Raw genomic sequence first — 16144 nt, forward strand, 5'->3', positions numbered from 1 at the left:
ACCAAAGGGGACAGTGGGGGGGAGGGGAGATTAGGAATTTGGGATTAACATATACGTACTACTTTATGTAAAACAGATAAATAATAAGAGCCTACTGTATAGCACAGGGAACTATATTCACTATCTTATAATAATCTATAATGGAAAAGAATCTGGAAAAGAATATATATATAAAAAACTGAATCACTCTGCTATACATCTGAAACTAACACAACATTGTAAATTATACTTAAAAAAAAGGTTAAAATGTAAAAAGGAAAGAAAAAAAGAAAACCACACTGCCATCTTACTCATTTTCTTTGAGAAATGGAACAGAATATCAGTTACTGCTTCTGACATTCATTCATTCATTAATATTTAACTCCTTCGATCTAATCAGACCTAGAAGCCATTCCTTGTCTTCAAGCTGACTCTATATTTGTTGCTCCAACCCATAAGAGTTTAACTCTCAAAGGGCATTCTTTTTTCCTCAAGTTCTGAGATAAGGAGGCACTTCTATTTTGCCCCATTTATGACCCACATATTACTATTGTATATATAGACAGATGATTTCTAAGTTAAGTTTATGAGGAGCGCACAAATTGGAGCAAGGTAATCAAAAGACACAAACTTTGTTATAAGACAAATAAGTACTAGGGATATAATGTACAACACGGTGACTATAGTTACCACTGCTGCATGATACATATGTACGTATGTATATATATGCTGTATGTATGATATATATGAAAGTTCTCATTACAAGGAGACAAAAAGTTTCCCCCATTTCTTTTTATTGTAATTATATGAGATGATGGATGTTAACTAAACCTGTTGTGGTAATTAATTCATAATATATGCAAATCAAACCATTATGCTGTACATCGAAAATTCATACAGTGGTGTATATCAATTATATCTTGTTAATAATAGAAAAAAATAAAGTTAGGTTTAATCTTTTTAAATGTACCAAAATTTTATTTTGCTTGGAATATAAAGTTTACACACTATTTAAAAGAGATTTCAAAGAAGTCAATTTAGTTTATTAGGTATTTTTTATTATGAATAATAGTAAGAAATAATTTCTGATTAAAGAACAATGATAATGACCAAAGGTAAAGCAACTGAAATAACTAAAAAGTTACCTCTTTTTGGCACAATGTTCTTCAATATTGCTGTCCCATCTCTGAGACATTACTAAACTAAGCTCCATTTCTTCTTTTTCAATCTGTGGTTCATTTTCTTCATCATCACTATTTTGAGGATTTTTACTGTTTCCAAACGAACGACATGATGATGGCATCCTATTTCTTCCCCCCTGATATCCGTCATTTTCCAAACCAGCAAGAAGATGTACCAGAGCCTCATCAGGACTACTGTCCACTATAAAACAAGTGAAGCATCACCAACAAACAACTTAAATTTTCCAAATAATTCAATAATTCAGATCAATTATATATAAAACAACAACAAGAACCACAGATGCTGGCACATGCTGAAAGGATACAGCTGGTACAAAGATTTATGTATTGATGTAGTTCTTCCATTAAAGTGTAATCTTTGGACCACCTGCATTACAAATGATTTTGTGTCCTTAAAAAGAAAATTCCCAGACACCATCTCACACCTACTGAATTAGAATTTCTGATGTAAGGCCCAGGAATTTGCATGTTAACAAGTTGCTCAATCTCTTACTGCACAAGCAAGGTTGAGGAGCACTAAACCAAATATAATCACAAGTGATCAAACTAAATATAAAATATATAATAAATATATGAATTAATGCTAAGGAAGTGCCTTAAAAATGATAATGTGAACACCTTATCCCTCTCTTAAGCTGTATTTAGCTCACAGGACAGTCAAACAAAACCTGTAGTTGCAAAACATGAGAGAGCTTTAAAAGTGATTAATAACATTACTTAAAAACCTTGAAGACCACCACTGAAATATCACCATCATGTGCACTAGGGTTGCTAAAATCAAAAACAGATAATAACAAGTGTTGACAAGGATGTGAAGAAATTGGAGCCCTCATAAACTGCTGGTTGAATTGTACAATGGTGCAGTTGCTTTGGGGAAAAAAAGTTTGGCAGTTCCTCAAAATGCTAAACAGAGTTACCAGAGGACCCAGTAATTCCATTCCTAGGTATGTATCCAAGAGAAGTGAAAACATATGTCCACACGAAAACCTATACATGAATAATCATAGCATCATTACCCCAATGGCCAAAAAAGTGGAAACAACCCAAATATCCATCAACTGAAAGGTGGAAAAATGAAATATGGTATATATCCATATGATGCAACATTATTCAATAGTAAAAAGGAATGCAATACTGACATATACCTCAACATGAATGAATCTTGAAAACATTATGCTAAGTGAAAGAATACAGAAACAAAAGGTTATATAATTCTGTTTATATGAAATGCCAAAAATAGGTAAATCCAGCAAAAGAGAAAATAGATTAGAGGTTGCCAGAGGCTGAGAGGAATGAAAAATGGGAAGTGACTACAAATGGGTATTGCATTTCTTTTTAGGGTGATAAAAATGTCCTGGAAAAAAAAAAAAGTCCTGGAATTAGATAGTGGAAATGGTTGCATAAATACCTGAAATGCTAAAAACCACTGAACTGTACATGTTAGAAGGTGAGTTTTACAATATGTGAATTATTTCCCAATAAAAGCTATTATTTTTTAAAAAAAGATCATAAAGATGGAGGTTTGTTCTAATCTAGTACACAACCTTTTTCTCTGTAAAATGAGATAGTATATTCCCCATTTACTAAACTATTAAGTTTCAGGTTTTCTTTGTTGACATTAAACAAACTGGTTCAATCATGCTACTGGTTCAATCATGCTACCAACTGTAAGGCAAAATTGAAGATATTTGCTTATAAGAGCCATTATGGCAAAAATCCATTTCTTAAATCTAGAATTGCAGTTAATTTTTCCTGCCTCATACTTTAAAAATGGTTAACATTGGCAAATGATTTATAGATATTTGACTCTCAGATCTCTAACACTGAGATTACATTTTTTGTAACCTTATGCAAGGTGGAATTATATCAACTGGTGATACATTATATTTGCCTAATATAATGAAATAAGGATATGTCTCTCTTTTTCAATTTCTTTTTTTTTATAACTAAAATATAATTTAGGTATATATATATCTATTTACTCAGAGAAATAAAGCATTTTAGATTATAAACTTCAAATTAATTTTTAAATGTGGTCTTTGGATCATTTCTTTCTACATATTTCATGTCATTCATTTAAAAAAGAAAAAAGCTACCTACCTCCATAGAAAATGTTCTTGAAATATGACTATGTACAATAATTTTGGTACTGTCCCTAGTCATTCAATTAATCTTCCACTCAAATGAAAATGTAAATAACAGAGAGAAGACACCGTAGAGAGGTAGGATAACATTTGATGCTATACCTCATTTGATACAGTAAGAATGGAAAAACAGAAAGTGAGCAAGAAACATAAAATCACTATACCAAGCAAAGCAAGAGGCATGAAGTTCAATGATATCTCACTTTTTGCAAAGAAAATTTAAATGAATTTCTGAAAAATGTCAGTAATTTAGACTAAATTATTGAAATGAAATCTAGCAAATGGTTTACCATATTAATGAAAATGAATTTATGGAGATGCAAAGATACTCAGAAATAACTGTCATGTTCTACATGCTAGTCAAAAATTAACAGCTCGAAAGGAATTGTCCAGGGAAATTCCTGATACTTACCAAGAAAGAATCAATTATGTTATTTTATTAATGTTCTTAACTTTGGAGAATTTTAATTCAAATTAAGCATATTTCCCCTTAAAACAATATGGTTCTCTTCCAAACAAAGTTTAAAAAAAAAAAAAAGATTTTCTTACACAACTATTTTTCAGAAAAAGCTGTGTAGAAAACAAAAAAGAAGCTACTACATCTCGTAATGCAAGATTTCATTTTTATACTAAGAATTTATCAAACATGCAATATTAACCTCTTCAAATCAAAGAAAAAAATACCGCCTGACATACGCACTTTTGTTGATATAAGACACTGAAAATTTATGGCACAATTGTTACTTACAGAAAGCTGGTGACTCACTCAGTCTTTGGGTCAAAGGCTGAAAAGTCTGACTGTTTTCCATGAGGTTCAAAATTGCTTCTTCATTAATAAGAGCTTCCTCCACTTTGTGTCTAATATGACCTTAAGAGGACAAAGAGTACAAAAACATTAAAGTAAATGACCTAAATCTGAAATTTACTGTTTAGAATTTGTGTAAATTAGGAAACATTACAATGTAAACCTATTTAAAATTTTGAAGTGTTGCTGACATATGCTAAATAAAACCATAATAAAACTTAATGAAAGCCATAGGAATATCTAACTAGTCATACAGAGTAATTAAAAAAACAAAAACAAAAAACCCTGAAACTGTGAATCACTAAATATTTACAATCTCTTTAGCCTCTAAATCCTACCTAGTATGTACAAACAGTTATATTACTCTGATAAAAATCAATGTACATTAAAATTTGTAAAACGAGTTCTTCGAGGGAAGTTCACAGTGATACAGGACTTCTTTAAGAAAAAGCTCAAATAAACAATCTAACACATCACCTAGAAGAATTAGAAAAAGAAGAACAAACAAAACCTAAAGTCAGCAGAAGGAAGGAGATAGTAAAGATCAGAGAGGAAATAAATAAAACAGAGATTTAAAAAAATAGAAAAAAATCAATAAAACCAAGAGCTGATTCTTTGAAAGCATAAACAAAATTGACAAACCTCTGGCCAGGCTTAGCAAGAAAAAAGAGAGAAGACCCAAATAAACAAAATAAGAAATCAAAGAGGAGAAATCACAACTGATACTGCAGAAATACAAAAAAACATAAGACAACACTATGAACAATTACACAACCTAGAAGAAATGGACAACCTTCTAGAAACATACAGCCCTCCAAAACTGAAACAAGAAACAGATAACTTGAACAGATCATCTGATCACTAGAAGTGAAACAGAATCTGTAATAAAAAAACTCCCTGCAAACAAAAGTCCAGAACCAGAATTCACAGGTGAATTCTACCAAAAGCACAAAGAAGAACTTATACCAATCCTTCTCAAACTCTTCCAAAAGATTGAAGAGAAAGGAATACTCCCAAAAACATTCTATGAAGCCACCATTACCCTGATACCAAAACTAGACAAAGACACTACCCAAAAAAGAAAATTACAGGCCAATATCTTTGATGAATATAGATGCAAAAATTCTCAATAAAATATTAGCAAACTGCATCCAACAACACGTAAAAAAGATCATACACCATGACCAAGTTGGATTCATCCCAAGGTCAAAAGGATGGTTCGACATATGCAAATCAATCAATGTGATACACCACATCAACAAACGAAAAGACAAAAACCACATAATCATCTCAATAGATGCAGAAAAAGTATCTGATAAAATTCAACATCCATTCATGATAAAAATTCTTACAAAAGTGGGTATAGAGGGAACATACCTCAACATAACAAAAGGTATTTATGACAAACCCACAGCCAATATAATACTCAATGATGAAAAGTTGAAAGCCTTCCTGCTAAACTCTGGAACAAGACAAGGATGCCCACTCTCAACATTTCTATTCAACATAGTATTGGAAGCCCTAGCAACAGGAATCATACAAGAAAAAGAAATAAAAGGTATTCAAATTGGTAGGGAAGAGGTAAAATTGTCATTATATGCAGATGACATGATAGTATATATAGAAAACCCTAAAGACTCCACATAAAAACTAGAACTGATAAATGAATACAAGGTAGCAGGATACAAGATTAACATACAGAAATTAGTTGCATTTCTTTACACTAACAATGAAATACCGGAAAGGGAATGTAAACAAACAATCCCTTTTAAAATCACATCAAAAAAAATTAAAATACTTAGGAATAAACCTCACCAAGGAGGTGAAAGATTTATATGCTGAGAGCTATTGATACAAAACATTAACAGAGGAAACTGAAGATGACTCAAAGAAATGGAAAGATATCCCATGCTCCTGGATTGGAAAAATTAATATTGTTAAAATGGCTATGCTACCCAAAGCAATATACAGATTTAAGGCAATACCCATCAAAATACCCATGACATTTTTCACAGAACTAGAATAAATATTCCTAAAATTTATATGGAATCATAAGAGACCCAGAATTGCCAAAACAATCCTGAGGAAAAAGAACAAAGCAGGAGGCACAGCCCTTCCAGACTTCTGACAATACTACAAAATTACAGTACTCAGAACAGCATAGTATTGGCACAAAAACAGACATATAGATTAATGGAACAGAATAGAGAGCCCAGAAATAAACCCACACACGTATTGACCATCTTCAACAAAGGAGGCAAGAATATACAATGGGGAAAAGACAGTCTCTTCAGCAAGTGGTGTTGGGAAAGTTGGACAGCAGCATGTAAATCAATGAAACTAGAACACACCCTCATACCATGCAAAAAAGTAAACTCAAAATGGCTTGAAGATTTAAATATAAGACATCATAAAACTGCTAGAAGAGAACATAGGTAAAACATTCTATGACATAAATTATAGCAATGTTTTCTTAGGACAGCCTCCCAAGGCAACAGAAATAAAAACAAAAATAAACAAATGGGTCCTAATCAAACGTATAAGCTTTTGCACAGCCAAAGAAACCATAAACAAACCCACAGAATGGGAGAAAATATTTGCAAATCATGCGACCAACAAGGGCTTAATTTCCAAAATATACAAACAGCTCCTACAATTCAATAACAAAAAACCAAACATCGCAACTGAAAAATGGGCAGAAGACCTAAACAGACATTTCTCCAAAGAATACATATAGGTGGCCATTAGGTGCATGAAAGATGCTCATCATTGCTAATTATTAGAGAAATGCAAATCAAACTACAATGAGGTATAACCTCACACCAGTGAGAATGGCCATCATTAAAAAGACTACAAATAACAAATGCTGGAGAGGGTGCGTAGAAAAGGGGAACCCTCCTACACTGTTGGTGGGAATGTAAGTTGGTACAGCCACTACAGAAAACAGTATGAAGGTCCTCAAAAAACTAAAAACAGAGTTGCCCTAGGATCCAGCAATGCCATTCTTGGGCATATACCCAGACAAAACTATAATTCAAAAAGATACATGCACCCCTATGTTCATAAAAGCACTATTCACAACAGACAAGACATGGAAACAACCTAAATGTCCACTGATAGATGAATGAATAAAGAAGATGTGGTATACGTATACAATGGAATACTACTCAGCCATTAAAAAGAATGAAATAAGGCCATTTTCAGCAACATGGATGGACATAGAGATTATCATACTGAGCAAAGTAAGTCAGAAAGACTTTGAAAGACAAATACCATGTTATCACTTATATGTGGAATCTAAAATATGACACAAATGAACTTCTCTACGAAAGAGAAACAGACTCACAGAGACTTGTGGTTGCCAAAGGGGAGGGGAGTGGAGAAGGGAAGGATTGAGAGTTTGGGATTAGCAGATGCAAACTATTATATATAGGATAAACAACAAGGTCCAACGATATGGCACAGGGAACTATATTCAATATCCTGTAATAAAACATAATGGAAAAGAATATGAAAAAGAATATATATATTTGTATAATGGAGTCACTTTGCTGTACAGCAGAAATTGTACACACAGGGAATCAACAATACTTCAAACAAATTTTTTTTAATATAAAAATGTTACCCCTTACAAAAAATAAAATAAAATTTATAAAACAAACAGAAAAGACAAGTTGTCCGACTTGAATAATAAAATTCTCTAGGGCTTCCCTGGTGGTGCAGTGGTTGAGAGTCCGCCTGCCGATGCAGGGGACACGGGTTCGTGTCCTGGTCTGGGAAGATCCCACATGCCGCGGAGCGGCTGGGCCCGTGAGCCATGGCCGCTGACCCTGCGGGTCCCGAGCCTGTGTTCCGCAATGGGAGAGGCCACAACAGTGAGAGGTCCGAGTACCGCAAAAAAAAAAAAAGAAAGAAAGAAAAAAAAATTCTGTATAGTTTATTTTGAAATAATTCATTTTACATTAACTTTATATTTCTCCATATCTTTTAATTCATGATTTTAAAATGTAAGTCTTTTGCCATGTGATTTTTATAGAAGGTCTAATGTACAGAGGGATTAAATAATTTTTAGAAGATAAAATGAATCTCATAATCTAATCGAAGGGAGAGGGAGAATAAAAAGCACATAATAGTAGGGGAAAAGAAGACTATATAGGACTTCCCTGGTGGCGCAGTGGTGAAGAATCCGCCTGCCCATGCAGAGGACATGGGTTTGAGCCCTGGTCTGGGAAGATCCCACATGCCGTGAAGCAACTAAGCCCATGCGCCACAACTACTGAACTGTGCTCTAGAGCCCACAAGCCACAACTACTGAGTGCATGTGCCACAACTAATGAAGCCCATGCGCCTAGAGCCCGCGCTCCGCAATAAGAGAAGCCACCAAAATGAGAAGCCCATGCACCGCAACGAAGAGTAGCCCCCACTCGACACAACTAGAGAAAGCCCGCGTGCAGCAACAAAGACCCAATGCAGCTAAAAATAATTTTTAAAAAACCTCAATAATCTTAAAAAAAAAGACTATATAGCAAAATATGGCAAGCAGTTTAAAGAAAGCTAATTGGAAACAGTTCTATTTTTCTCCTTCTGATATTCAGACTTAAAACTGTTTTTCAACAGTTTTTAAAAGAGAGTTAGAAGCTTCAGGAAGAAATATTTTTAACACATCCTAGAAATATTTTAACACACATAGCTAGCCTAATAGTGTTTAGTCAAAATGAAAGAAAAAACCACAGAAAATAGGTCATCTCAAAACAAAAAAAAAAATGAGATCAGTGAAAACAAAAGATGGTTCTCAAACTAATAACAAAATACACAAGATTGGCAAGAATGATCACAACAAAATAGAGAGAAGGCATAAACAATGTTAGAAATACAAGTGGAAGTGCCAAAGGTAAAAGAGGCATGTTAAAGTAATACTATGAACAACTTTATACCACAAATATGGAAAAATCAGATTAAATGGATAATTTGTTAGGAAAAATATGATATAAACTGATTCAAACAGAAACAGAAAACTTGAGTAGACCTGTAACAATTAAGGAAGTTGAATTAATAGCTTAAAATCCACTCCCTTTACTTCCCACCCCTGCCACATAAAATCAACCCACAAAAATCTATATAAGTCTGGATGGTTCTACAGATGAGACCTATCAAACCTCTAAGATATAGATTATATCAATCTAATAAAAATTCTTGAAAGGAGAGTTGAAAAATATGAAAAGCTCCACAATGCATTTAATGGGGACAAAGTATGAATCTTTCTCAATTACTGAAAAAAAAAAAGTTACAATTCTAAACAAAATATTACCAAAGTAGATATAGCAACATTTAAAAAAACACACATTATGACAACAAAGGATTTATTTCAGGAGTGCAAGGATAGTTTAACATTAGATACATCAACATTATTAATTTAACTACCATATTAACAAAGTAAAAGAGAAAAACTGATTATGTCAATATTTTCAAAAAAAAAATTTGGTAAAATTTAATATCCATTCATGATTTCAAAAAACCCAAACTTCGGGCTTCCCTGGTGGCGCAGTGGTTGAGAGTCCGCCTGCCGATGCAGGGGACACGGGTTCATGCCCCGGTCCCGGAAGATCCTACATGCCACGAAGCAGCTGGGCCCGTGAGCCATGGCCGCTGAGCCTGCGCGTCCGAAGCCTGTGTTCCACAACGGGAGAGGCCACAACAGTGAGAGGCCCACGTACCTCCCCCCGCAAAAAAACCAAAAAAAAAACAAACCCCAAACTTCTTAAGAAGCAAGAAACAAGAGATAATAAACTGATTATAAAGTTTATCTACCAATATCCTGTAGTAAATTTCATACTTAATGATGAAATATAAAAGCATTCACTTTAAAGCCAGAAGAAACGTTTTTTTTCCATATCTACTTAATATCATCGTTAAGTTCTTAAGCACTGCATCAAAACATTAAAAAAGTATAAGGATGGGAAGGGAAGTAATACAATTATTATTTTCTGATGATGACTCTATACACAGAAAATCCAATCAAAAAGACATATTAACTATTAGCACTAATAAAAGTTGCTGGATATAAGACTGACACACAAGGTCAGTGAAGTTCCTAATACCAGCAATTAGAAAATGTAATTTTTGAAAGCTAAACTTAAAACTGCAACATTTATAAGGCACCTGGAGCATATCTAATAAAAGATATAAAATAATTTTACCAGAAAAATTGCAGAACTTTATTGAAAGACATGAAGGAAGACCAAATAAACTGAGAAATATATCATGTGCATAAATGAGCTAATTTGGTATATATAAAGATTTTAAATGTTTCTAAATTGGTCTATAAATTCAATAAATTTCCAATAAAATCTCAACAGGGTTCTTCCCAGAAACAAAACAATCTGACCTTAAAATTAACATGGGAAAGCTTTTTTTTTAAGAAGATGTTCGGGGTAGGAGTTTATTAATTTATTTATTTACTTTTGCTGTGTTGGGTCTTCGTTTCCGTGCGAGGGTTTTCTCTAGTTGTGGCAAGCGGGGGCCACTCTTCATCGCAGTGTGCGGGCCTCTCACCATCGCGGCCTCTCTAGTTGCGGAGCACAGGCTCCAGACGCGCAGGCTCAGTAGTTGTAGCTCACGGGCCTAGTTGCTCCGTGGCATGTGGGATCCTCCCAGATGAGGGCTCGAACCCGTGTCCCTTGCATTAGCAGGCAGATTCTCAACCACTGCACCACCAGGGAAGCCCTGGGAAAGCTTTTTTTAAAGATCAAGAGTAAATACGACAATTTTGTAGATGGCTAGTGGGAAGCTGCTGCATAGCACAGGGAGATCATCTTGGTGCTTTGTGATGACCTAGAGGAGTGGGATAGGAAGGGTGGGAGGGAGGGGGGCTTAAGAGGGAGGGGTTATGGGGATGTATGTATACATATAACTGATTCACTTTGTTGTACAGCAGAAACTCACACAACATGGTAAAGCAATTATACTCCAATAAAGATGTATTAAAAAAAAAGAGTAAATAAGATGATTTTGAAGCTAAATAGGGAAGATCTGCTCCTGATATATATCATTACTTACAAAGCAACAGTAATTACAACAGTATGACATTAACATGGGAGAACACAACTGAGGTTGGGGAATTCAGTGGAAAAAAAAAAACGTTTCAATAAATATGTTGGAACCACTAGCTCTTTATATCTAGAAAAATAAATAACAATAAGATCCTTACTGTATACACAAGTAAAATGTCAAATGAACTGAAGACCTACATGTGAAAAACCAATCTGTAAGCACACATAAACCTTAAGGATGAAAACTTCCATTACATCCAGAAAGGGAAGGAATTGTAAACCAGGCACAAAAACCAAACAGTAAAGGAAAAAAACTGTTAAATTTAAGGTTAAAATTGAAGACACGTAAAACACTTTAAAAAAGAGAAAAGGGAAGAAAATTGAAAAAAAAAGCTAAAAAAAATTTTGTGGAGACTTTAAAGTGTAATTCTAGATGAGGAGAAAATATCTCTACAATAAATATAACTGATAAAGGCTTGGTATCCAGAAAATATGAGGAATTCCTACAAATAAGTAAGAAAAAGAGTACAGATCCAGTAGAAAATGAGCAAAGAACATGAATAAGCAATTCTCAGATAAAGAGATCCAAATGCTCAAACTTAGTAATCAGGAAATGAAGATTAAACTAAGGAGATTTAGATTTCAAAGAATGAGAATGGCAAAAAACTTTTACACCTTACACTATCGAATATTGTTGAGGATGTAGGGAAGTTTAAGCTCTAACACATCGTGGGAATATAAACTTAGGTACATTTTATAGAGCAACTGTGAAATACTGGCTTTACTACCAAATGTGGTAGTTTTATTGTTAACATACCTCAAAATCTGAAAAATTAAGCACTAAAATTGAGCTTATAAGGAAAATAAAAGGCTAAGACAAAACTTATGCAACTCTGTAATGAGAACACTAACAAAATCAATAATTGGTACCTGAGGAAATAAACTGCTCAGTCAGGCAGGCAGCTCAGTGTGGCTGGAGGCTGTCATAGCAGATATTAAAAATGCACAGAAAATAATAGTATGGAAATTCTGGGTACATTTCGATTAGGATGGGGCTCGCAGATGCTAAGACAAAGCAAATGGAAATAGAGCTCTGAGCCAGAAGGCTGCCATTAAAGTACTGAGGAGAGGGTGAAACCTGCCATGAGTCACAGGGGGCACAACGCTAGGATGCAACTCTAGGGAAGGAGGAAGCCCTGGGTGGGTGTAGGTGCTCATTTCTAGCTGTTGTTTAATACAGTCAAAAGAGCCCCTGCTGCCAATACAGCAGTGAAAAGAGGGCTTTTCCTTTCCTACTGAAGGCTGCAATTCTACTCCTCCTATTCTGGCTCCTCTTGCCTAAAAAAATTTTATGTGAAACAACATGACTTCTAAGTAAAACTTTCATTATTCTCTTATTTACCAATCATGTATAAGCTAACTGTATTACAAAAACCCTGTTAGAATAGATGCTATCTAGGTAGAGTATAATACACACACCCTAAGACCTGGCAAATTACACTTCTGTATGTCTTCTGTAGAGAAACTCTTGCACATGGCCACAAGGTGACAGACATAACACTGTTAACAACAGTGCAAAAGTGAAAACCATCTAATAGTTGTAGAGAACAGAAACACTTGTTTAGTCTTACAAAAGAATGCTCATCAGCAGCTAAAATGAATGACCTAGAAACATGTAAGAACAAGGATAGATTCCAAAGTTATTATTGCTGACACAAAAGATACTCAACATCATTAATGAGGGATATGATGATTAAACCATAATGAGATGCCGTTTCACACGTACTAGGATGGCTATATAAAAAAAGACAGATAATAACAAGTGTTAGTGAGATCGTGGGGTTTCTGAAACCCTCATATGCTGCTGGTGGGAATGTAAAACAGTGCAGTCACTTTGGAAAACAGTTTGGCAATTTATTAAAAATTACACACAAATTTATCAAACGATCCAGCAATTCTCTTCCTTGTTATCTACTCAAGAAAAATGAAAATATATACCCATACAAAGACATAAATGTTCAGAGCATCATTATTTTTAAGGGCCAAAAAGTGAAAACAACTCAAATTTTCATCAACTGATGAATTAGTCAATAAAATATATCAGTAGAATGCAATACTACTAGGCAATAAAATGGAATTAAATACTGATAGATACTCCAATATGGATGAGCCTGAAAACATTATGCTAAGTGAAAGAAGCAAGGCACAAAAGATCACATTTTGTATGATTTCATTTACATGACATATCCAGAAAAGGCAAATCTTGAGAGACAAGGAAGATGATGAGTGGTTACTTGGGGTTGGAGGTATGACTGCAAATGGACACAAAGAATCTTTTGAGGAGAAGGAACTATTCTAAAATTGAATTACGGAGATGTTAGTACAACTCTGTAAATTTACTATAAATCACTGAATTATACACTTAAAATGAGTGAATTTTATGTTACATAAATTATACCCTAATTAAGTTGTTAAAAAACATAATGTTGAATGAAAAAAGCAAGTTACTTAATCTACGCCAAGTAGGACACCATTTATGTAAAATCTAAAACCTAAAATAATAGTATATGGGCTTCCCTGGTGGCGCAGTGGTTGAGAGTCCGCCTGCCGATGCAGGAGACACGGGTTCGTGCCCCGGTCTGGGAAGATCCCACATGCCGCGGAGCGGCCGGGCCCATGAGCCATGGCCACTGAGCCTGCGCATCCGGAGCCTGTGCTTCGCAACAGGAGAGGCCGCAACAGTGAGAGGCCCGCGTACCACAAAAAATAAAAAATAAATAATAGCATATGTTTTGGACATACATATATAAGAAAACACAAAATCATATATTGTAACAGTTTGTACCAACTTCAGAATAGTGCTTACCTCTAGAGATGAAGAAAAGGTAAAAGAATGGGAGAGAGGTCTTTGCTACATCAATGATGTTTATTTCTCAGGAAAAATAAAAATTAGCTAACTCAACCAAATACTAATATCTCAGTGCTAGATACACAGGATGTCTGTTATGGTATTTTCTGTACACTTGAAAGAAAACCTCACCTTTGCTCAACTCTGTGTCTTTGTGGACTTCTACCATATTAGCCGGTGTACAGTGAGGAATATCAGGAGACAGAACCTCAGAGTGCAATGTTAATTCAGCAGAGAACTCCTGGGATCCATCGCTGTAGTCCACAGATCCTGATAATGTTCTGCTTAATTAAAACATATCCTTTATAACAAACTATATATCAAAGCAATAAAATTAGTTCTGAGATCTATAATAAATAACCACTTACACAGAGAAATCATTCTGTTTGAGAATTTCCTGAAGTCTCTTCTGAAATTTTTTTTCACTTTCTGTTGCTGGCACAAACCTGCGATCTTTGAATTTTAAAAGTGCATTAAAAAATGTAGAAAGCAATAAATGAAATATTTTCCTTTTTCCTAGAAGAGCTTTTAAAATGGTAGCAATTTCCTATCCTTGACACATATAACACCACATAAAAGTAGTCCTATTATAAATCAAACAAAAGAGAAATGGTTGTTACTGAAGCTATGAAATTAAGCACTTAAAGTCAGTCTAAGATTAAGATCTACAACTTAAATCTAAAAGAGAAAAACATTATTTTCTACCTATAAATGTATCATACACCCTGAACCTAGAAATTTTCCCTTTATAAAATATTTCTATTTTAAAAGAAATTAAAGGCATTCAAAACTTATCAAAGAATTTTTAGGGTCCAAGAGATTATAATACAAATTTTAATTGGACTTCAGTATAGGCTTACTACTGTATTTCAAATACCTTTGCCTTTTGAATTATGTCTTCTATTCTTTTACCTTTATTTAAAAATTTTTGTTGTATCCATGGCATTACTTAAGCCCCTTCAAATTCTTTTTAAATATAGCAGGGTTTATATTCAAATGAAAATGAGTATCTTCTTCAGAGATGTACAAGGTAATCAAAGTCAGAATTTATATGACATACCCAGAAAATAACATGGGGGCAGAATTTCATGGGTGACATTTTCAAAGCGTAATGAATTAAATGAAGTGTTTCTAAGTTGGGACTCATGCTCTTCTTTTAGTATTCTATAGCTCATTTGGAAATACAAGAGGTTAAAACATACCACAGAATGAAAAAGGAGAAAAAGGTACTACCAGTGAAAACCAAGGCCAATGAAGATGTCAATTTCTCATGTGAAGAGAGACAATGAGTGACACTTTGGAGGTACAGAATTATGGTTCAGAGCAATGAGAATAGGGAAAATATATATAGAAAATTTAAAGGTAGTTTGAAAAGCAAAATCTAATATCACGGTAAAAACTCAATGGCTTAAACTTTTCCATTAAAATATCCAGTTAAAAGAAAATCATTTATACCTTGTGATTCAGGTTGGCTAATTTGAGAAGTTTCATTTTTGTTTCTTCGCCGTTGCTTTTCATCTTCCCATATGGCCTGTAGACCAGGGTTTCCACCAATTTGAGCTGTAATCATAATAATACTTCAATATTACAAGGGTCAAAGTGAAAAATACTTGCTTAAAGAAAAGAAATCCATACTTAAAAAAAATACTGTCTTTTAAGAAAAACAATTACCTACTTTGTGTAATAAAACAGACAAATTATCCCAACCTATATTTACTGTATTACTCCTTTTTTAGTTTTCCTACTAGTTCCCAAAAACACAGCAAGTGAATAAGATTCAAACATTTGATTATAGCCAGCAGACCTAAAAGTCTCCTCCCTGGTATATAACCTGGAAATAGAAAAATCAAGAGGCAGAGCATAGTAAATTCTTTTATAATGGCTAATTTATTTAGTGTCACACTTACTTTAGGTTCATGTCTATGCAAACAAACTCATATGAATGAAAGCATAAATGAAAAAATGACTATCTCATCAGAGGTACAGAAAAAAATCTTCATAACATTTTACATCCTTCCTTCTTTAAGTAATTTCACTTCCCTAGTAATGTTTTCTTC

General features: G+C 34.0%; 1 protein-coding gene across 4 annotated transcripts in view; it reads right to left on the reverse strand.

Moving 5' to 3' along the window:
* The window catches only part of REV3L (REV3 like, DNA directed polymerase zeta catalytic subunit), a 186191-nt gene that overhangs the window by 93876 nt on the left and 76171 nt on the right, over nt 1-16144 (reverse strand). For 2 of the 4 annotated variants that reach the window (XM_029223582.1, XM_029223584.1), the window contains 5 exons: nt 15543-15647; nt 14456-14540; nt 14220-14368; nt 4074-4193; nt 1125-1362 (listed from right to left, as the gene is read on the reverse strand). In XM_029223582.1, the coding sequence (XP_029079415.1) occupies nt 1125-1362; nt 4074-4193; nt 14220-14368; nt 14456-14540; nt 15543-15647 (697 nt within the window). Of the gene's footprint in view, nt 1-1124; nt 1363-4073; nt 4194-14219; nt 14372-14455; nt 14541-15542; nt 15648-16144 lie in introns of all 4 variants that reach the window. The other 2 variants (XM_029223581.1, XM_029223583.1) reach the window with 1 other exon arrangement.

The sequence above is a fragment of the Monodon monoceros genome, unplaced genomic scaffold, assembly GCF_005190385.1.
Source record: "Monodon monoceros isolate NGI ecotype Baffin Bay Population unplaced genomic scaffold, NGI_Narwhal_1 Super_Scaffold_15, whole genome shotgun sequence".
NCBI lineage: Eukaryota > Metazoa > Chordata > Mammalia > Artiodactyla > Monodontidae > Monodon > Monodon monoceros.